This window comes from Charadrius vociferus, unplaced genomic scaffold (assembly GCF_000708025.1).
Source record: "Charadrius vociferus isolate BGI_N301 unplaced genomic scaffold, ASM70802v2 scaffold363, whole genome shotgun sequence".
In the NCBI taxonomy this organism is placed as follows: Eukaryota; Metazoa; Chordata; class Aves; order Charadriiformes; family Charadriidae; genus Charadrius; species Charadrius vociferus.
Genome location: NW_009647942.1, coordinates 2,390,016 through 2,413,837, shown reverse-complemented (window position 1 = coordinate 2,413,837; position 23,822 = coordinate 2,390,016). Strand labels below are relative to the sequence as shown.

The 23,822-nt window shown below is 42.7% G+C and overlaps 1 protein-coding gene across 1 annotated transcript in view; it reads right to left on the bottom strand.

Moving 5' to 3' along the window:
- Positions 1 to 23,822, bottom strand: part of CELSR1 (cadherin, EGF LAG seven-pass G-type receptor 1) — a 174,455-nt gene that overhangs the window by 15,968 nt on the left and 134,665 nt on the right. Inside the window, 14 exon segments of the mRNA XM_009883222.1 lie at positions 2 to 131; positions 5,365 to 5,565; positions 5,960 to 6,089; positions 8,557 to 8,721; positions 9,033 to 9,234; positions 10,422 to 10,565; positions 12,862 to 13,045; positions 15,688 to 15,897; positions 16,213 to 16,307; positions 18,087 to 18,188; positions 18,937 to 19,120; positions 20,361 to 20,481; positions 22,468 to 22,609; positions 23,342 to 23,516. Of these exon segments, the coding sequence (XP_009881524.1) occupies positions 2 to 131; positions 5,365 to 5,565; positions 5,960 to 6,089; positions 8,557 to 8,721; positions 9,033 to 9,234; positions 10,422 to 10,565; positions 12,862 to 13,045; positions 15,688 to 15,897; positions 16,213 to 16,307; positions 18,087 to 18,188; positions 18,937 to 19,120; positions 20,361 to 20,481; positions 22,468 to 22,609; positions 23,342 to 23,516 (2,185 nt within the window).

The following is a 23,822-nucleotide window of genomic DNA, read 5'->3' as shown; positions in this document are numbered from 1 at the left end:
CGCATGTGCCCAAAGTTGATGTTCCTCACTTCAGTCAGCATCCGGTAGATGTGGAGCTGCTCCACGAACATCCATGCAAAGGTGCTCATGTAGAAATAATGCAGGAGGATGGCAATCACGGTACACACAAACTGCAGAAGGGAAAGGGCAGGGAAATTACAGTTGTTCTCCTGAATCACAACCTGGTGAGTCACCAGCTCCTCTGTGCAGCTAAAGGCAAGTGTAATAAAAAGGTTTTGGCAGAACAAATACACTTCCATTAATTAAGTTTTTCAGAGTTTCAGAAAAGCTGTTCATATTGTGAAAACTATTTTTTTTTTTTTTAATTATGTGGTCTGTTCTGAGTCTGGTTCAACTTTACCCTATCAACCCAACATGCTTTGGTCACTGCCTGTGCTGTCCACATTCTGTGGCTAATTTCTCTGTGCACATTTGCTGCACAGGTGAGTCTTCTGGCTATTCTGACCAAATTCCTTCTGCTCGCAGGAGGAGCAGGGCTGGCAGAGCTCCTGGCTCTTTCTTGTGGTGCAGAGCAGGAGGTGGGGATGCCCTTAGGGAGGCTGCAGACCCTCTGCCCTGCCTCATGTATGAGTCTCACCTGCACAATGCCACTACAGTCAATTCAGCCACAGTGTGTTTAACCGCATCAGCTAAACTGGTCTCACTGCAAAGCCAACAAATTGCTCCTGAGAACGGCCACCCTCATCCTTGGACTGACTCGGTGTCTCCAATTTCCACATCAAGAGCCATCCTATAGGGTTTTTCTGCTACTTCACTCCTTCCAGGGAGAGAGAGATCTCTCTCTTCAAGTGTGCTATTCTGGTAGTCTTGTTTTGTCTTAAAGTAGACACTGGTTTGTGCCTGAAGCTAGTAGATAAAGAAGTACAAAGAAATTGTCCCTGAGTTAGGCAGAGGTGTAGGAGAGGTGTGAGGTATTCAGTTTAGGACCAGTCCCTGAGGAAGTCCTTCTTGCTCTGAAAACCTTCACTTCTGGGGACAGAAATCCATGAAGCTTCAGCCCAGGAAAAATGAACATGCTGAATGTGAGCAATAGATGATCTATAGATCTTAATGAAAGAAATCCAGCATTCCTTTGAGGAATTTTCTTATCAGTTAAATGTAATGTCTGTCTCACAAACAGGCAAAATTTGATGTGATCCTATGATCTAGCATAAGATCAGCAGACCATTTTTCTCCTATGTGACTGTGTCTTAGATCTGAAAAGATCTGTTCCATATACAGCTCCTTTTCTGGGACTCTTTAAAAAAGAAGAAATTGAGAAGTAAAAGCATGGGATAAGGCAGTGGCTGTCTCTTTTGTCCTTGCAGCTCTGCCCTTCACTGATGATGCAGACCTTGCACATCTATACTTCAACAAGTCATAGAGGATGCCTGGCCGTTATCACTGAACTAAAATGATGCAACCAGAGTAGATCACCACCTACTCCACAGATCAACCTTTTACCTAATGTCAAAATCAGAGTATTTGACTACAAAGTGGGAGAGTGGCTTCTAGGCTCTACCTGGCTTGAGCCAGGGGGGGTTAACCCCCTTCTTATCCACTGCAGAAAACTGTCCTAACCGCCAGGCACTAGGATATCCTGGGTGCAGAAATGCTCAGCTCTATCCATCTCTTGCAGCTGTGCTGCTTGCAGTCAGGCACAGAAGTCATGAGGACAAGCAGAAAGGAGGCTCGTGCTGGCTGGGTAGTCAACATCTTCAGCTAGGAACACGGGGATGGATCTGGAGCTTCCAGTCCCAGGTCTGAATTTGGTTTTAATCCTATTTCAGCAGTACAAGGTGGACCACTCAGCTCTGCCAGGCTGACAGCAGCAAAAATGAAGGACCTGATGAAACCAAAGAGCCTGAGTCCTTCCTGTGACTAAGAGAAACAGCTACACTGGGCAAACTAGTAGCTGAAGTCATCTTTGTGACTAAATGGCCACCTTGAAATCTCTGACCTTCATAGACTTGCATTTCTGTAATAGCTGCTAACCAGCTTTCCCTCCCCAACTTAATGGTTTGATGGGAATGACCACAAGCATCCAACACCTGAACTGAAATTTTGCAATTAACCTTTTCCTTTTAAAAGCAAAGCAAAGGATTTTGGTAAGGATCTGTAGAAAAGCTTGAATTAAGCACCCTTTGTGTAACCATTTGATTTTTGTTTCAAAATGTTTTACATTGTGTTTTGGATCCTTTTGTTCCTGTGCAGCACTGACTCCGCTTTCAGATTTTGGCATGACTTTTTAGTGTTTTTTCAAGGTACAGTGCTCCGAAATGTAAGTTTCCTTGTTTAGCTTTGCCAAGCAAAGGAATCGTACAAAGACCGCCAACTTTCTGGATTCACTTACTACATCAGCTTTATTATAACACCAAGTGTTATTGAAAATGTAGCTCACCAAATAAAAGACTTTTTTTCCTTCTAAGTAAGCAGGGCTTTTTTTGTTCCTACTGGCACATGCATATGAGTAGACTGCTACCCTGAACATTACCTTTTTCAGGTAAGAAAAAAAGAAAGAAAATAAATCACTTTCTATCAATAGTCCAGGGAAAGATTAAAACCTCACCCAGAAATGTGACTGTTAATTTACAGAAACCCATAAAAGCCAGGCTGGGTGCCAAGCAGCGTAGCATTATTTGTGCTCCAGCATTCTTTCCCTCTTTATGTTCATCAGTGCATGACTCGTTAGACAACTCTCATTCCATACAGACAGATGAATAATTGTCTCAAGCAGACATGGCTTACAGCCCTCCTAACTTCTCAAATTGACTAGGTAGGCTGTAAGGAGCGGCTTTCTGATGTATGAAATACATTCTGTAAATTAAAGCTCTTTGTAAGTGGGTTAAAGGTTTGGGGTGTTTCATTGAGTCCTGGTAACAGTACAGGACTTGATCACACCATGAGACCCAAAGCATGAAAATGGGAAAGAGCAAAAGGGAACAATCTCACCAAGTACGACCATTAGTATTGATGTAATGAACTGTTTTACTACTCTTATAAACCTTTGCTCGGTGCTTCATGATACTATGAAAGGAACCTGGAAATGAGGAGCCATCATTTACAGCATAATTTTTGGTAAGATCCTGCAGGGATGTGTGCTTGGCGCCCTGCTCCTCAGTATTCATGTCAGAGAGCTGAAAGAGTATAAACTCCCTGCTAGTGAAATGCAGTGAAAAACGAGTGGTGTGCTCAAGAAGGCATGGGAAAGGTCAAGTTACATGGAGTGCTGTGGATCAATTGGCAAGGTGAGTTCATTTGGGCAAAGTTATTTTAATACGCAAACTCCTATATTATGAAACAAAGACAACATGGGTCACACATAATGTGAAACCATATCCCAGGGGGCAGGTCACTGCAGAAGACTTCACTGTAGCAGCAGATAACTGGAGTTCCTGGTGCAAGGGAATACTGGAATATGGGGCTGGAAATGACACTACCAGTTGGAAACCTTTGTCCAGTCTAGCATTCACGATTTTACAAATGGTAAAGTAGGGGAAGAAAGCCCAGAAAAAAGGCAACACAATAACCTGAATCTTAAAAATTGAAGAATTAAAGCAGCTTAATTTTATTTAATTTTCCAAAAGAAATACTATTGAACAGAAGCTTCCTAAGAAAACAATTTTTATAAGAGAGGTCTCCCAAATTTACTCGGAAAAGGTCTTGACAGCACTCAGTTACTGGAAGTTGAAATTAGACAAAATCTAACAGCATGTTTAACTGGGATGAGACACCACAAGACCTCACACTCACAGAGGTAAGGGACTCTGCCACCACACCAAATCTCTAAGTCAAGGTCAAATACTTTCTAAAATGCATGTTATAGCTCAAATGGATATCAGAATCCAGGGTGACACTTTAGGCTTAAGTTATATAGTAAGTGAGGCTACATGTCAGGCACAACGGTGTCATTACCATAACAGCGATGATACCCATTGAATGTAGGCATTTTCTCCAGTACCTAAAGGGGGCCTACAGGAGAGCTGGGGAAGGACTTTTTACTAGGGCATGTAGTGATAGGATGAGGGGGAATGGCTTTAAACTGGAAGAGGGCAGGTTTAGATTAAACATTAGGAAGAAGTTTTTCACTTTGAGGGTGGTGAGGCACTGGAACAGGTTGCCCAGAGAGGTTGTTGAAGCTCCATCCCTGGAGGTGTTCAAGGCCAGGCTGGATGTGGCCTTGGGCAACCTGGTCTAGTGGGAGGTGTCCCTGCCCATAGCAGCAGGGTTGAAACTCAATGATCTTCAAGGTTCCTTCCCACCTAAACCATTCTATGATTATATTTCTGCTGCTTAGACAATGTGGTTAATTTTTTGTGTGTGTTGTGTTTTCATCTCAAGATTGTACTTCCCTTTCAAAATTTAGATTGAAACATGTACAGTAAAAGATTTCTAGAATATAAATTTCCTTCAGAGTGTTCACATAATCCCTACACTAACATTTTGAATATTCTTCGTATCTGTTAAGGACATACTTTTTATTGCACGTCATCCCCCATCTGCCTACTGACTGGTAAAGGTGACTGAAGCTTGGCAGTGCTGGAACCCTTGCCTGCTTGTCTCCTACCTGACTGCATGGTAACCATGACTTTTGAGATGGGTGTTACTAAGAATTAGCAGCAATACTACAGATAATGCTACGCAGTTAAGATAGCAATGAGGTCCTAGGTACAGAACATACACACTTTATGTGTGGTGTATATCCCGTATTCAGTCTATTCATAGCATGCGTTTCTTGACAAGCGCAATGCTGGAGGTGCCTGCACTAAGCTTTGGCAACAGATATGATGTGCTGAAGCCAACAGTCACTGTGGCTGGAGGGTACAAAGCAAAGTGACAGGTTTCCTACTGATTCTTGGATGTAGCAAGCTGTCCCAAGCCTGGCAAGTGGCTTCTCAAGAATGGCCATGGTGGGTTTGCAACATGCGTATTAGCACCTGCACAGCAACACATAGTTGACAACCTACCGGTCAACACCAGGAGCCATTTGGGCTTGTGAGGTACCTGCGGCAGGAGAAACTGGAGAGTATCCTACTGAACAGACAAAGCAAGACAGAAAACACACCAATGGAAAGGAAGGATGAAATCAGTATTCAGGGTTTAGTTCCTGGGATAAGCCTTCAACAGGGCTGCTGTCATTTATTCTCTGAAATTAAGATATAGTCCTATCTCCTGGCATTGCTATTAATCATGTAAAACAAGAATATATTAAAAGTCTGATGTTTTCCAAATTATTGTTGAGGCCAAGCAGAAATAAAAAAGAAGAGAAAGTGAAACAGATCGAAGCAGGGAAAAGTCACAGTATGAACCCCCTGATTTAAAGCTTGACAACAAATCTAGCAATAAGCACAGAGAAACTCTTACCGGGTTTTCAGTCTGGTTGATTCCAATAAGAAAGACGAGCTCAGAGAAGAAAAGGGCGGCCACCAGGTTTTTGTGGATACTATGCAAGTTGGATCGTAGCGTGCGGATCAGGACCAGCAGTATGAAGGTGATCAGCAAAGCCACCAGCGAGATGGATACGGTTGTGTAAGTGACAATCTTCAGAGGAAGCACCTCCCCGTTCTGTAGAAAGACAGACTGACAGGACCTCTGGGAGTTTTCCCTTCCTTCTCCTCCAATCAAATCTACTACTTGGAATGTCGATGTTTTCATTACTACAACATACAGAGTTGCTTTAGGACTACCAGGTGTGGACGATGCCACCTCTTAAGTCACTCAACATGTTGAGTGTGTACGGGCAGCACCCAGAGGGTGCACCAACCAGGTAAGAAGCTTCTTTCAGCAGATGCAATAGTGGGTGCTGTCAGGCACGGGGCAATGCACTCCTGACACACTGCAACATGGGAACAATCCGCTTATGATACTCTTGAGTCATGCTCAAAGCTCAAGCTCAAGCTCTGAATCAAAGCCCTTGAAAACCAAAGCCCTTGAAAATCATTAGCCTGTCATCACCCACCTCTCGTTTTGAAATGTCCATCAGGACGGCAAAGCTGGTTATATGGTTGCACTGGCAAGCGATATGGCTCTGGTTTCTGGAAAACAGCTCACATCATCTGGAGGACCAGGCAACTGTCCCGCCAATCATGCAGGGAGGGAAAAAAGGCATAAAAAAGGCATTTCTGAGAGCCGTCCTCTGATCTCCCCTCACCTCCCACTGCTATTGCTCTCTGGGGCAGCTCTTGCTCTGCAATCAGAGAAGACTGTAAGTACCAAGACAGAAATATTTATAGGTGTCACCTGCCTGAAAGAATATCATCAACTTAAAAAGCCTTCAGTTTCTGATATGACAGCTGGCTTTGTTGGCCAACTTTTGTGAGTTTATAACAATCTGTTTTGAGTTTTAAAAAAAAAATTTAGAAAATTTGCTTTTGGGCCAGTGACCACACAAACATTATGGTGAAGCGATTGCACAGAGCAAACTGGGCATAACAAAGGTAAAAAATACCAAAACCACAGGCACACATGTGTTTTTGAGTCATCCTCATTTTCCTAGATCTAGACTCTGCTTGTGAAGCTCTCATGTGAAATATTTTTCAGCAGTAATATGATTTTGCTGTAGCATTCCTCTGAAAAGTACACAAGAAAAGGTTAAAACCAGTAAATAATATTTCATATTGGGAGATCTCTTGTACTAACATTGGGGAGGAACTGCTCCCTTAAAAATTCTTCCCTGTGCAGCCTTGGTTAACTCCAATGACTTCAGAAATGATTTTGTATCACTATTAATTATACTATTCTGAAGTCAATGAGGAATAAAAATACTCTTGTAGCTACTGAAGGAGTTTTTAATTAGATATTACAGGAGATCTTTTTCATTCAGCAATAAAATACTTGTAAAACAGCTTTAATATCACTTTCCCTTGAAAAGTACTAACTTTTTAAAAACTCTTCCACTACATGCAGTTTAAAAGCTGCTTTTTAACTGTGGCTGTAGGAAGACGTAACACAGACAACAATACCATTGAAGTTGCCAGCAAATAGCTGATAGATGAATCACTTCAGAGATAATGAGTTATTCAAGCCCATACGATGTTTAAAAATTTATGAAAAAGAACTTGCCATTCCCTCATAAATTGGCAGAATTATCTGTGCATAGCAGTAATTACACTACTTTACATGCAGGCAAATGGAGTAGTTTATTATTGCCAATGTAACAGATTTCTGTTGCCTCTTTGATCCTTTCAACAATATAATCTCCTGAAGCTTTTGACTAGGAGGCAAACATTTCCTAGGTTAGTTTGCTCTTTTATTTCCAGCACAGGATATTACCTTTTAATGGATTTTTCCATAGGTTCAGTAGACTTTTTGGATCATTAGGAAACAAGTAACAGGTATTCCTCTTACCCTGGGCAGACAATATCTTCCTCTCACTATATACCTGGTTTTATGGTTGAAAATTGCACTATATATGTAATAGTTACAATATTGTGAAATCATAACATGTAGAGCCTGTCGTTACCTCCCATTTTCTTTTATTTTATCCACAGTCTCCAACAGGACTGTGCTGGTTCCACAATGCCATAAACCCGACAAAACACTTGAGAGGAGATACAGTTCCTAACATTTTTCACATTTTCAAGAAAAATATGTCTGTATCTTTAACTTTAGTGAATACAAAAAAACTGCTGGAACCAGGAAAATGACACATTTTCAGAATATTTCATCTTTCCCTCACACCTTCCTCCTAGACAGTCAAATACTTTCTGCTTATGTTTTGCTTATATATGGATTGCTTCCTAACAACTGGAAGAGGTCTAAGGTCCCAAAGAAGGTATCTCCTCTCCCTCCAATTTTTCACTAAAACAAATGAAAGCAAATCCACAATAGTTGATGGAAGGAAAGGTAAGTTGCTTCTTTTCAGTGGAACTGTCTTTGGGTTGACTTTCGATTCAAAAATTTGAGATTCAAAGATTTATTATCTCTACTCATATAATTTCATCTGCAAAACCTCCGTCCTGCTTCTTACCAACCCAAAGACTTGGTTTGTAATTTTTTTGTGGTGGCCCCGGCTGAGACATCAAGTGTTGGTGCTCGCTTGCCAGGTACTCTGTCCATAGTCACTGGAGTGTAACAGAAGAAGATGCAGCTCATGTAAGAACTGAATCATCTCTTGGAGTTGCCCTCCTAAAAAGAGGGGCATGGAGAAATGAGAGTCCTGATCTAGGGACCTCAGACGAGCCATGAATTCAGACACTGGAATCGGACTATGCCTGTCCAGGTATACATCTGTGGGCCAACAGCATGAGCAAATACAAGGAAATTGTGAGATTTATTATTGCTTGGTGAAAATAAACCCTGCAGAAAGACATGATTGCATTGTGTTTGTTGGAAACCACATGGTTAATCCTTTATTTGAGAAGTTATGATGATTATTTTCATTTTTCTCATGTTGGTGGGAAGTGACTACATGGCTCTATTCCACCAGGAATCAGCTGCCAGTTGAATAAACTGAGTAAAAAGGGTCTTCCTCCAGAATTATCTTCCTGGGCGGACCTTCTCTGCTACTGAGACAGTTGCCAGGCAGAGCCCTAAAGCAAGCAGGAGACATACGTGATGGAGTGATTCCAGAAGACACAGACGGGCTTCGTTCTCTCCTCTGTTTCCAGCATGGCATACTCCACTATGATGGGCTTTTCCACCAGGTTGGGAGGAAGGTCCCCATCACTGTGAATGGCTGTGCTCACTACAGGTGTGTTAATTATAGGGCGATTTGGCAATCTGCAGAAGGAGAAAAATTGCACAGTGACCTACATGTTAAAATGCAAAGCACTGATTTGGTGAGGTTCTGCAAATAAAAGATTTCCAGTCACTTCCACTCAGAAAGCGAAGCAGATGCCCCATCAATCAGCCTTCCAGACAGCTGTGTTTCCAAAAGGTCCCAGCACTACTGAAGTGGTTATTCTCCCACAGTGTGCCAGAGGAGGACAAGAGACAGTACTGTGGTGACAACTGCAGCACAGGTGACACTCAGTCACTATAAAAGCAGCTCTGCCTTCCCCACACACTCAGAGTAAGTGGAAGAAATCTACCTCAAGCTCCTTCGGTCAGGATCGTAGTTTTCAGGCAGGAGGTGTCCCAGGGATCGGTATATAATGACCATGGCAACAGTATGATGTGTTGAGTCATCTGGGTGTCGCTTCTTTCTCTTTGCAAAAGCACTCTCAGAGCTTAGTGCATCAGTGTTCACCTTAGAGGATAATTTTTGATTTGAAGGCTTCATTGTAGGCACTGCTATGGAATTAATACAAATATTAAATTCTTTCCATAAAACTTTGGAGTTCCCATTTAAACTGGTAATTTTGCTTTGCAAAGATACAGAGATGTTACTGTTGTTATAACTCTAGGCTCACAATGTTATTTTTGGTATTTTTAATAAAATTTTAGCACATTTCATAGTTACATAGCTGATAATCAAATAACCATTGAACCATGAATAATCATTTAGTCTAGCAAGAAAATAAGCCATTTCTAAGCTAGAAGATCCATAAGTATATAAATACTCTGTGCGTGATTTAAGGAGAACATTAAAACAATACACATGCTATTAAATTGTATATATGGCAAAGCTAGTGTTATAAATACCAGAATTGGTCATACGGGTTTTCTCCCTGCTAATTCTGTTATATAATGAGCTTTCAGTTTTGGCAGTATCTCTTAAAATTCATATTCCCTTTTTCCTTACAGAAAAGATACAAGTCATACAAGCAGGTGCCCTGTTTCTGAGGAAAAAGTTATAAAGATGTATTAGGTTATTCATTATTATGTGTTATTTTCTCAAGTGTTAATATTTCCCCATTTGGAGGATATTCAGCCACGGTATGTGTATAATTATTGCACTTTAAGTTACCCTCTCTCTCTTCCCTTGCCCAAGGTAACTCGTGGTTCCTCTCAGCAATCTCCAGGCACCTCAGTGACACTGGGAAGCAGGTACCTCCCCACACATTCTCCCTCATCACCCATCTCCCTGAGCAGCTCAAGACTTTTTATTTGCTGTCTAGTTCTGATAACCCGGCTCAGCTCCCAGATTTGGACTCCCCAGTTCTCACACCGCTTCCCTCCATCTCTGCAGGGACCGGGGGAAGGCGGCTGTGGGGCTGCAGGCTCTGGGCAGCCATCTCGTCTCATCCCGGTGGGAACAGAGACAGAGGGTTTCTCCCGCACTGACAGGGCAGTTCGAGGGGCCACGAGTGAGACCTGACAGACAGGTACAGCCAGTTACGCAGCCCCCCATGCTCCCACCGCTGCCGGCAGGCAAAATGCCTCAGAAGTATGCACAGCTGCTCCATCCCTAAATAATGTTCGCTTGTGTAGACGGCCGCCCCGCTCTCAGCCTAGTACCACTCCGCTTCACGAGGATTAATCACACTCCTTGGGAGCTAGTCAAAATTGCCCTCCGAACAGCAGCAGAAGGGTTTTACCTTTCCTGTCTGAAGGTCTGAACAAAGTATCAGGGAAGACAACAGATGACTCCAGATCTTTTGGATAATCTTCTTTAATCTCATGAAATCGTGGTATTCTAGCTCCCGTGAAATTAGACTTGTCAAAGATGTCAACAGCAATAACTGAGAGGAAAAAAGTTTCCCATAAAATTAACTTCAGCCCTTTCAAATATGATATTGCAACAAAATGAAACGTGATTGAAAGGTTAAAATATCTGTACAACACAGAGAAGACATTCAAACCCCAAAATACAAAGTCAAATTTAATTTTTCTCAATTAATACCTCAAATGACAACTATGGGCTTACATGTCAGCATTATGTTACATTTATCAAATTATAAATTTATTTTGCAGTGGAAAGGAATTCACAAGACAGCATCTCATACTAGGAAAATACTACTGCCGACATTGGAAATATAGAAGTGGCATGCTCCAATTTCAGACTTGCTTCTTGTAGGGAAGGCTAAATCTGCTGCTTCAGAAATATACTTCTTCTACACCTGTTAAATTGCAAAGTCAGCTAAGCAAAGAAAATAACCTGGATTTTCCCTGGGACTACTCCTTAGTCCTCCAGTTCTCCTTCCTCTACACAAGCAGTTCCTCTCTGGCTCACCTCATGAGCTCTGCCTGTTGTCTAACTGCCAAAATATTTAAAAGCAGCTGAGTTGGCTTGAACTTTCCCATTTAAGAGATTGAGTGCCAATTTAGATGTTCTAATAAAAGTGAGAAGCTGGAAGTCCTGGGGGTAACCCTACACCAAAAGCTGTGATCCACTGCAAGTTTCTATATGAAGAAATATCCAAGTTAAGATCTGCAAATTCCCATTCCTTTCCTAGTCTCTAAATAACTCCCAGATGAGCCATTAGGAAACTCCATTAACACCATGTTCACCTGAAAAAACTGTTCAAAAGAAAACAGACCCCTTTCAGGCCAGAATTGCCTCATCCCTCCCAAGCTCATGCCTGTTTACCCAGGAAGAGCTGGTTGAAAAAAAATCAGGATTTACAAGCTGCAAGAAATTCTGGTTTTTGTTTTCATCTCAGTTCAGTTTGGTTAAAATACTGAGCATACTCTTTTTCTGAGTGTGAAGATACAGTTATTTTGATTCTGATAGTCATGAATCAAAAGGAAATATTCCATTTTTGGTTTATTAAACAGAAATCAAAGTATTCCAGTTTGGCTTAGTTCAACAATAATCCTTTCCCCCGGGAGCTGATGCAGGACTTTATGAACTTTGTAGCTTGACTGTCTCATGCCTTTGCTTTTTATGCCCCTGTGTCTATGGACATGAAGCACTCTCAGGACAAGGTTTGTAGGAAAGGTAAATTCACTTCTTATACCAACGGGTGTAGTTGGGAAAATAAGACAAGCTTTTGGGCACATCAGCCCTTCTTCAGGTCTGAAATAAAAGCAGCAGCTTGAAAAGCAAAATACAAGCTCAGGCTGATAATAATTTAGACCACCTCTGAAAGAAAAACCAGATAGCAATGCTGCTTGGGAGGGACCTCTGAAGGTCACCCAGCTCAGTCTCACCTCCCAGTCAGAGCAGGACTATCACCAACACCTGATCAGCTCAGACTGTTGGTACCGGGGGAGAAAATGAAATAGAGACGGCAGGGGAGAAATGGGGAAAGAGGCCAACCAGGCTGTGGCTGCTGTGCTTCACTTGCACGTGTACCACCAGGACATCTGTGAAGTACATCACAGTCCTGCAAATGCAGGAGGTGCTATTTGCTTGTCAGAGGAGGCATTTACTGTGACAGGTGGGGAAGGTGTCTTGGTACGTATGCGATGTTTCCTTCTCAGTTTAGAGCCTTTCTGGATATTTTGGACCCCAAGGATTTTGCTCTGTTGATGAGTTTTATGAGGCTGGGAGGGTGTTGGAAGGCTTGGATGGGCGATTCTGAGAAAATACCTTTCAGCACAGGAATTTCTACACAAGATGATTTTCTGGATAGGTTCCAGGCTAGGAAGTCATGTGAAAATCAGAGATATACAATCAATAGTAGGGTTTTCTTTTTGTACTGCAGTAATTCTTCAGGTGGTGGTGGTGTGATTCTTTGAAAAATGTGACCTACTATGTTCAACTATACTAGGTGGTCTCAAAAGGCATTACCTTTACTTACAAACTTTGTCCTTCCTACCATCTGTACGCTACTGTGGCTGCAGCAAAATGCCACACAGAGCAGTGGCACCACCCAGGGGGAAAACAGATCAGAGATCTCCCAGGAGGCGCCCATGGCAACTGAGAGATATGGATCAAGGCTCAATTGACTTGAAATGAATGCACTGATTAGATTAGAAAATCCAAGTATGTCGTTTCTCAGTGGGTACTACTAAAACAAATAGTTAGCACCTCTATCCAGCACATTTTTAAAACTCTAATACAAAATAGCTGTTTTCAACACAGATACTCACTCATGTTAGCGGCAACAATGACAAAAGGTCTCATGTAGGTTTTCTTCATGTTCTGGGCCACATTGTTGAAATATTCCTCATAGTGCCTGAGCAAGTGAGCAGTGCCACCCTCCGTTCGCTGAATTTGCTCCCAGTGCTCCTTATTGCTGGGGTCCAGTAAAGCACTACCCACTTTGATAATATTCTGAGAAAGAAATTACAAGCCTAAATTATGAAGGAAACAAAGTGCTGGGTTTCAAGTGGGGAATATTGAAAATGATTGGCATTACTGCCTCAGGTGAGTGTATAATGAAATATTTTAATGCAAGCATGTTCTACTGCAGCCGTATGAAAATATGTACACCAGTTACTCACCCTGAGGTTTTTTTGTTACAGAAAGCAAATCCCTCCAAACTTTTTATGAGCAAAGTAATCCAAAATTGGAAGCTGTAGGAGAGCTGCCTACTTTCTTTCCCCTTTATGACAGGAAACCTAGCAAGAAAATGCCAAAGGAAAACCTAACCATGTTAGGAGAGATGAGAAGCAAGAAAAGCAGAGCGCTTGGTATATACACTGAAGAACTTCCCTGGGGAAATCAAAATAATGTGATATGTTAAAAATCAAAAGAAAGCCACAGACAGCAATATCGCTTTCTCTTTTATTTTGATTTTTTTTTTTAAACCTTGTTGATTCCTGGATAACTAGGAAAACTTACATGGTGAAGAATGACTAGAGCAAATATTAACTTGCATATAGACACTTGAAAATACACAAGAAAACTTAAATCATGTTGTTCTCCCCCCATTTTTATGATGCTTTCAAATGGTGTTAAAAAGGAAGTTCTAGCTGAGGACTTGCTCCTTCTGCCCTTTCTTACAAGAATATGCAAAGGGACCCTCAGGCTGAATGGAAGAAGACCCCAAAAGAGAGTGCTAAATGGCTCAAATGGGAAAGGTCTTAAGAAGTTTTTAACTTGGTGTACATATGAACTACATTGGTGTGTCAAAACCTAATTTGTAACCAAGGTAAAATCTGCATAAAATGATGGTAGGAATTAATCACTTTAAGCTCTAAAATAGCCAAGGCAAATATTTAGGTTTCATTTAGAAGCAGGCAGGGAAGATGTTATATTCTCTAAGTATTGTCTGAGGTTGCAAGCGTGTATCTGAGATAAAAGAGGCTGCCAGTATGACTATCTTTATCTAGGGTGAGAAGCAGTATGTGGTTCCCAAGGGACTCAGGAGACACATGCCGTACTTGGTACCAGGCCTGATCAGTGTTTGTGAAGGTTATTTATGTTTTTTATTATCTGTTTTTCAGCCTTCTACCTGAGACTATAAAAAAAAATAAATTCCTTCTCTTCTTGTGCTCCCTCAGCCTAGGATGTTACCTCCTTTTTCTCATGAGCTTTACTGATTAGTTGTCAAATTCCTGACCTATCCTAAAAGTATCTAGGGAGTTCTTGAAAATATCATCTGTATGAGTTTCGGTGCCAAGTGCAGAGAATAATAAATTAAAGCAGAGATTTCCAAACAAGTTTTTTCTTTTTTGCTTATTGTTCTTCCTTTTACTTAAAAAAAACATGATTAAAAAAACGTTCCTTCTCAAGATCTGGATGGGAGAATTCACTCACTCCACAGCTCGCAGGTACAAGTGTGTCAGCACAGTGTCTCCTCAAGAAAAAAAGAAAAGCCTGAATCTCTTAAAATCTGGTGTATCTAAAATCTCAAATGTTTCAGCAGTTCCCCACTTTCAGTTGACTGTACAGCCCAAGACACTGAGGAATTTTCTCAGCCATATTTCCTCCTGCTCCCACCTCCCCACGTACGTCCTCTCCTGGAGCAGCTTGGCCTTGCACAGGGTCTCCAAGCTCACCCCAAAGTCTGCCTGACTGAGCTGGTCCTCCTGGAGTACTGAGAGCAGTGAGCTGGGAGCCAGACCACCTTTGGCCGACACAGAGGCCAGTCTTGGCCCATGGAGGGTTTTTCCAGCATCCCTACACTGGTGCCTGAGCTCTGGGCTCTGCTTGCACAGGTCCAGCAGGATGTTTTAGCTTTGATTCTGTGCTGTGCTACGGTCAGGGTCTTGGCAATAGTATTGGCAAGCATGGACAGCAGTGACCTGCAGCACACAAGGCAATGAGGAGAGCTCTACGAGCCTGACACGGGTCATCCAACCTTCACATTTTCAGACCACAGAAAGCTCCCAACTTCCTCCACATCTCACATTTTTCCACTACAACCATGTGTTTCCCCCAGACAGGGAGGGTGCTACAGCTTATTCTCTAGACCTGGTCAGATCTTTGGTAATAACTGGGTCTTTCGTGAATGCTCTGACTAGCAGAAGCCCTCTGGCATGCATTTTTTTATGTGCCTGCATCACTTAAAATATCAGTACAGTATGGAGGGTCTTTCAATGTACCAACTCTTTAATAAACATGACTGAAGTGTTTCCAAACTGAATTGTATGACACCTTCAGAGTCAGTAACTGGCTGCAGTTCACTGCACATTTAAATTAAAATGATCACTTTAGGCAGGTTTTCCAACAAAACTGAATATGGTGCACAAAGCTATTTTGTCCAGGAAAAACATATCAACTTGATTATTTTTTCATTTGGGGAATTTTGCTTTTGGTTGTTATTATGATCATATTTATTATGTGTGCATACACACACGCATAACCATCTTCGCATTCTAAATGGAGAAGACCGACTCATTTGTGAAACATATTAAGCAATTACATTATATTTGCTCCACTCTGGTCAAAGACAAATGTAATTATCCATCACCATAAAACTTTTACGGGGAACTGTAAAGGCTCAGCACAGTATACAGTATCTCTCTTACTTCATTGAATTCCACGTCCCTTGTGGCTGCCAAGTCAAACCCTTGCTGCTGGCTCTCATACTGGAGTACTCGGATCATCATCTGGTACGCTGTCCTCACATCGTTGCCATACAAACTCTGTGTGTATTTTGTGGCATTCTGCAGCACTCTCACAATCCGTATGGTTTTGTCTCCATCCAATTTCGTCTCATTGTGGTGTAACTTCTCATTCTGAATCAGGGACAAGAAGGAAGAAAAACCCCAATGATTTATCTTTTTTTTTCTTTCATTCTAGTTACAAAGACAATCGACATTTAGGGATTTTGGGCACGAAGGAGTTGTTTCATCAAAATGGTGTTTGTCTTGAGAACAGGTGGACAGGACAATTCAATGGAAAATGTAACTGAGAGCCAGAAAAGCACAAGGGTCTTGATGGGAAATGAGGGGGTTCAAGGACTCAGTCAAAATATGATAGGGATATCAAACTGGAGTCTGAACAGATGATCCTTTATAAAATAAAGGCAAAACTGAGAAAAGACCGCTTACCATGATTTTTAGATCCACAAAAGTGTTGGTGGTGCAGTTGAAAAGCTCAGGAGGCAGCCAGCCCTTTTCAATGTTACAATGGCGAACCGCATTTCCTGAAGGAAACAAAGTGTTAATTGTAAATGATGTTTTGAATTTGCTGGGTAAATCTTCATAGATTTCAAAGATCCCAGACTGCCAGATTTCCTACACTTTCAAGTTTCTTAGAGTTACACAAATATTTCACTTTCCAAACTGGGATTTCTGTCCGAAAAAAATTAGGCTACTACTCTTCATGAATCGTTTTCCCCAGGCTTTAGAGAAAAGTTAGGCAAGCTTCAAAATCTACCTAACTGCTCTCAGCCTAACTGCCCTAATGTTCTCAAATGAATTCAGCAATTTATTTATACCAAATATGGGATAGACTGTGCACTTCCTAAATATTTCTGAAAACATATCCCTGCTCAGAATTCTGTGCAATAGCCTATACAGGAAGATATCCCGAATAAATGCTGTCTTCATGTCAAAACATGCTGGCGTTTTCGCACGCTGCACACGGTAGACACTTCAGCCAACATGTATAATTGCCTTTTGCCACTTGTGAATGGTCTGTGAGCAGCTTACTGTTTAATTTAGCCTATTATTTTGTACTATTTGTCAAATCATTTTAAAATGTAATTCTCGGCTGTGGATCCTTCACAGTCAATTGCAAGTTATCAAATTCAGAACTTACACTGTGCTAGTTAACTGGCACATAACACATTGCATCTATCTAAGCCATTTAATTACTAATATCTAAATAAGAATTATAAACAATTGAACAATATCTAATTAAATTCTTTCTCTTCCATGATTAGGTGAATACAACTAAGCCTCAGGTTCTTAGTCTCAATATTCATTATTATAAAGCTTACTTTTTTTGTATGTTCTGTAAAATTCACTTTAAACTGCAGTTCCTGTAAGTGCCCTTGCCTGCTAGTCTATTTGCTACAAGACACATTGGGGTCAACCACCAGAACAGTGCAGAAAACTTATTTTAATTCAACTTTATACTGTTTAATAACGTAAATATTCATCACTTATAAAAAAAAATATCAGTTCTATTTCCCAAAATCCTCAGAACAGAAGCTTGGTTGACTACAAATCTGCACACCTACAGGCAGTGACCTCCCCTCAGTAATGTCTGGGGAAGTCACATAACCATTTATAACTCATTCATCCTGCGAAGTGCTCGCAGCAGAGTTACAAGGCCCAGAAATGAGACAGAGGTTTCACTTCCCACAGAAACAGGTTTCATTTTTCACGTGTGAAAAAGCAGGTTGTCATTTGCCTGCTGCACAAAACAACACAGCTCACATGCTTTATAAAACGCATTTTTCAGCCGTCTGACTTATGGGTTAGAGAAAAGATGTTGGGTGGAAAAACGTGAGTTCTGTTTTAACTCTTAGCTTTATTAGCCTGCAACACTAGTAAAGCAATCATCACATAAATGATTTTCCTCATTTTATCTTTGTCCAGAGGAGCTGTATTGCTAAAGAACACGTACAAGCCACTGGAAACTACAAATTCCATGTGTAAGAATTGCTTGATAGAGTAAACAGAAAATAGAAAGTTGGACTGTGCTTTTTTGAAAATACACCATTTCTGTTCTTTATATGTATCTATTTGCTGCACCTTTGTATTTATTTATTGCCACTATTCCAAATGTATTTTAAAATTTCTTGAGTTTCAGCTAGCTAAACTTTTCTGCTTGTGATACGCCTGAGCTATGCTGTAATCTCTAGACCCAATGAATTAATGCTATTCCCTATGTACACATTTTTCTGCTCTTTTTTTTTTTTTCTCTCAAACAGGCATGTAGATAAAGTAGTTAATATTTTACCCAGGGAACTTACCCACTGATCCCTTAGGACATGGCACAGCAGCTGGCTGTCCAAACTTGGTCTGTGGCCACCAAATACCAGCCTCGAAAGCTTTGGGACAGCCATTATAAATTACTGAGAACAGAAAAAGAAATGATGCAACTTTTCTGACACGATAAAAATCACAACACAGAGATATTTCAACCTGCCTAAAGGACCTTCCCATAATTCCCAAGCCCCATCAGGATACCTGCCCTCTGCAGTGCCTTCCAAGCTGTAACCTATCAACTGCTCCTTATCCAGCAGTGTGGGCAGACAGGTACAGGCAGAGGAGAGCTCAGGATGATTATGGGGCTCTGGATTTTGGCTCTGCCTATCTCTGCCTGCTCCTTTATTGTGGGAAAACATTTCTCCTTCATTTCACCCACACACTGTGGCGCGATGACTGGGGCACGAAGCGCATGGCACAGCCTCTGTGGGCAGAAGGCGCGATGGCTCTCGCCCCCCTCTTCAGCTGCAGCACAGCTGAGGCAATGCTGCACTAGCAGATGAAGTCAGGTTTCACCCAAAATTAAGATTACTGTTTTGCTCCGCCCCCCCAAGCTAGCTATGTTTCCATTTGATGAAAATTAAAGAAATATGAGCTTTTTTCTTTTTCCCCAGCCCCTGTGAGGCATATTAGCATAGACCTAGGAGGAGGGGTGCAGGTTTAGGCTGCCATAGCTCCCATTGCCCCTGCTGGAGGCTCCTGGCCGGGCTCATAAGTGCCCCAGGATGCAGCTGCGTGCTCAATGCTCTGCAACCCCCACCTCCCCACCGCCCACGGCTCTCATCCCGCAGCCGCAGCTCAGCTGACCAGCAGCACTTGCTGGACAGAAGGTACCTTCACAGCCCTTCACAGTAACTTCAGCAAATGGGTTGTCGCAGCGGTTGCACTGCCGCCCGATGACACCAGGTTTGCAAGGGCACTGTCCCGTCTCCATATCGCAGGCGCGCGTGTGGGAGCCAGATGGGAAGCAGTCGCAGGGGTAGCAGGTGTCACTGCTCTGGGGCCTGTAGTAATTTGCCTAGAAAAACCAAAATGACAGACACGAGGTATTTGACTTACATTCCACATTACTTGCTTTTCTGAACTCCTGCTCTAGCAGCACGTGCATCATGAAAGGGATAACTTTGCAAAGCACAGGATAATAATGATGTTACAACTAACAGAAAACGTAATAGCTATGGGAAGTGTGCTGTGTTATCCCTGGCAATGCGGAGAGGCAGAGCTGAGCACTGGGGGGGATGGCTGGACTGCCCTGTGCCACGGAGACCCACAGTTCTGACCACCGTTTGCAGAGGGGCGGAGAGACCACATTATTCTTCATGTACTTGCTGCCAGTGCCCAGCAAACATATTCTTGGAGGATTTGCAGTTTTCTCTGCTTTGCAATTCCACTCTTGTATAGCATGAACAAGCCAGAGAGGAAGCTTCCTGCACTGTCCATTTGTTTCATGTACAGGGAGGAAAGCAACCAATGATCACTTATTCAAATCGCATCTGTAAACGCTTTTGATCTGAGGCGTTACACGATTACACAAGAGCGTGGTGCTGGCACCCCACTGACTCTATTTAATGCAACAATTGCTGTGTGTCCTGCTGGCATTTAGGAAGAGTATGGGGCCAGATTCGCTGCCGCTGGTCTGCACAGGCACAGCTCCTCTGATGTAATTCAAGCCTATTGTAAAAATCTATTGTGAAAAGTCCTTTGTAAAACCTTCAGGAGGGAGGTGCCTCCCCTCCCGCATCTCCGTCTGTCCCTGCCTGTCCGTGGCAAATTCCTCTTAAACTCCACAGAGCTGGCACTGAGGACAGTGTTTAGCCTCTCGTATTATTTACCTCCCTCCAGCTGCTACGCCTTTTGCTGGCCCATTGCAGAGGGGAGAGCTTCACCCAGCTGGCCCGAGCTGTTTCATGGCTATTACTCACTTGTGATACACAAAACACCACCAGCACTCCTCTGCACCCAGGTCTGATCTCCCCTGATAAACCGGGCTGCACTTCAGAGAGATCAGAGCCGGGCTTTCATCCTCTCAGTTTTGCTTTCCAAATGCAAATAAGATAAGAGCTGCACAGTATGATTTTGTGAAGGGTGGTGCCAGCAAAATGTTTTAGGTAAAGATTAACTACACTGCACACATATATATGATACAAAGCACAACCGTGTGTATTTTGTTTCAGCTACTCGCTTGTTGTAATTATTACTGGCATAGTTACTTTTTAAACTAAAGAAATTTTGACTTAAGACAGGTTTCTCTTGCTTACCTTACAGTGGCATTCTCCATTGGTCTTATTGCAATCAGAATCAAACCCTTTGCTAGTCTCACAATTACATGGACCACAGATGGGATTTCCCCACCAGCCTCTGGGACAAGGCAGGTCAATCCTATAAAAGAATATCACAACAAAAGAAAGTTCTTTTAAGCTTCCTCTTAAAAGCTGGGAAAAAAGAGCTTTGGGCTAAAACTGCACTCAACTCCATTCGCTTATAGAGTGTTAATGCTGAGATACTTGCAGCAGCCAAGACTCAATACATATATAAATATATAAACACTGTAATAAAAAAAGATAAAGAATATCAGTGCTATGAAACCCTGGTGGTAATGCTTCTATAAACTTTTTCAAGAACAGCTCCACTTTATAAGGAGTATACACCTATATGAGCAAATAAAGTGCTCTTTCTTCTGTGAGAGGGCAATGGGGCTCACACTGCCTAGTGGAAAGAGCCCTGGTCCCATCAGCCCCAGCCCCATGTTGGGAAAAGTGCTGATGGGGGCAGGCTGGAGAGGCTGTGCCGGGCTGTGTTAGCACTTCAACAGACCAGGCAACTGCAGACCGTGCTGAGCTCAGCTCGTGCCCTGGTTTACCTACTGCCATAAACAGCCTTGGGGTACAGCTCCCCAGCACTTTGTAGACCACCTCCCACCCCCATGGGTTCCTGTCCCACCCCTGCCACGGGCAGCAGTGCTTGTCCCACCTGCGGGGACACCGGCTCAGGTACAAAGCTGGCTGCAAGCTCACCCTATGAAGAAAAGTCACTACTTTCAGCCAACCTGGCTTTCTCAGCCAGTTCACCACAGGGTCTGAAAAGCCCTGGTCTGCAACAAGGGAGGAGGAGGAGGACACATGTGGTTGGAGACATGGAAGGGCAACAGCTTTGATTCAGACTATGACTGGAGCAGCACAGCTAGTCAGAGGTTGTGCATTAACTCAAAAGCCACCCCTGCTGAAGAATAACCTTTGTTTTCACTGGTTCTTTTTCTGCTGTGTGAGCTTCTGAGCAAGTTTGTCCCACAGATGCCCCGACACTAGCGCCGACAAGGAGAGCTCTGGAAAGGGGCCAGGGCTGTGACTAGGGTCTCTGCTAGCTGGAAGTCTTCATCAAGCAATAGCGCAAAGGACGACACTCCTGAGTCTGTGATCAGCATAATGCACAAGGAATCCCCTCCCTGCTGCTCATTTTTGGAAAGAAAAGCTGTTCGCCGTCTGTTTCAAAGACCACATCGAATTTTGTTTACAGTAATTGCCAGGTTTGTACTTCGATGCTTTATAATACGAAAAACCACAATGCTGCACTTGACATGATGTCAGTAGATAATGACAAGGGACAACGTCTCTCCGTCGCTAATCCAGAGGAATGAAAGATGAATTTGGCAACAACATGGCCAACATTTGCAAGCCCACACAACAAAAGGCGGAGGACGAAGCTTGCGGTTTTCAAAGGGAAGGAAACATCACATGAGCTATTCCTAAATGGGCAGACAAATGCACTTCATTTGCACATCATGGATGGCCCATATTACACTAAATCAAAGCGTCTTCTCTGGGATAAGGCCGGTCACTGAATGCTTATCTGAGACCAGGAAGCCAGTGACGAGGGAATCAGCACGTTTCTCCCACAAAGCAACAGGACATAGGCCTCCCAGACTGTCCAGAAGAGATGTTTTTTTGCCAGCCCAGGGACTGGACCCAAACTGCAAAGCCATTTTATCTGGCCAAAGGCCACCTAACTGGGTGCATCGCTGTGTGTGTGTGCTCGAGGAGCTGAAGGAGGCACACAGAGCAAACTCAGGCCAAACCCACCGCAAGGTACAGGTCAGATGCAGTGCTGTGTAACACAGCACAATTAGTCGAGTCCCTGAGCTGCTGCTGAAGCAAAGTAGCCCCCCAGGATATGGAAGGTTGTCTGGTCTCTGAGAAGAGTGCTCAGGAGCGCCAAAGGGCACGGAGCTTGCAAATACCATCTACTATGAACACTCAAATTGTAACAGGAAAGCTAACCGGAGCAGAAAGCAAAGCAGGAGGATTGCTGCCTTGGGAGAAGAGGTACCTGGAAGGATCAAGAAACCAAGAATAAAAATAATTCTCTTACTTGCTCTCACAGTACTGTCCATAGTAGCTTTGTCCACATTCGCAGGTGTAGCCGTGGGATGAGCTAGGTTTGTGCACGCACGTGGAGACATGCTCACATGGGTTCAAGTTACATACATCAACACAGTCTCTCCCAAAGTACCCTGGGGAGACAAGGTCATAAAATTACAGCAACCGTTGTAATTTACGATTTGCATGTCTCCAAAAGATCATCTATTTTAAGCCTATACACTAATAACACATCTTCAATAATCAGTAGATTCGCCCTGAGATACTGTCAGAAAGAAGGTACTCTTTTCCCTCTCAGCAAAAAAGATAGTGGGTTGTTCTTTTCGACAGTCTGTTAACATGCTTGAGGCACCCTTGTGCCTTTGGTTCCCAGTTTTATATTCAGGGCATGTGTTACAAACACTTTCGTATTCTCTCCCTGTGTGTATGGGAGGTGACTGTGCTGGGTGCTGACAACATGTGCTGGCTACATGCACCAAAACAGAGAAAACATTCAAAGTATCTTGATTAGGATGCAGAGTGTGAGACTGAAATCCAACAGCAGAAAAGGCTGGGAAAGAAAAAGAAAAAACAGAAAAAGAAAACAGACAAAAAGAGAAGGGGAGGTCCATGGAAAGAGCCCTTTGGACCAGAGACCGTCTTTATGTTTGTTTGATGCGTTGCCTAGAACAAACGATCCTTAGTCTATGACTGCAGTTTCAAGGGTGCTATAGTAGGACTGAGAAAGATAATACTGATTGGAAGAGGAAGAATCAGAAGATGAGCACTTTGCGAGCATGCTGCTGCTGCTGCTGCTGCTCTTCTGATGAGCGCATGAGCACAAATGTGATCCAGCTCCTGGATGAATGCACAGGTCACTGGGTTACCTGGGTCGCAGACACAGGAGTAGCTGTCCCAGTCATCACTGCAGTAGCTGTGCTGGGGACACGGGTTGGAATCACAGGGGTTATCCACTTCGCAACCCTCCTTCACGTTGATCTTGATAGCCTGTTTCATGTTGAGTGTAGCTATATTTGTAGATGTCTCTCCCATTCTTACTCCCTGGTGATAAAAGACAATTATTTTAAAATTAGAGTCTTTATTCAGACTACAGTACTATGTGTTTCACTACTTCCATTAATCCATGCGGCTACATTTTAAAGAAATGTCATCTAATGAGCCAAACCCAGATATTTTTTTTCAAATGCTGTTCCCCTGTGAGCCCAGATTTGTACCTGGGAACGTGGGTGGACTTTAATTCTTAGATATTTTGATGGAGGAAACAGAAATGTTCGGGGATGGACGAAAAAGAAAACCCCACATTTTCACAGGGGTATTTTCTTAGAAGTTCAAAGTTTGTTGCTACAC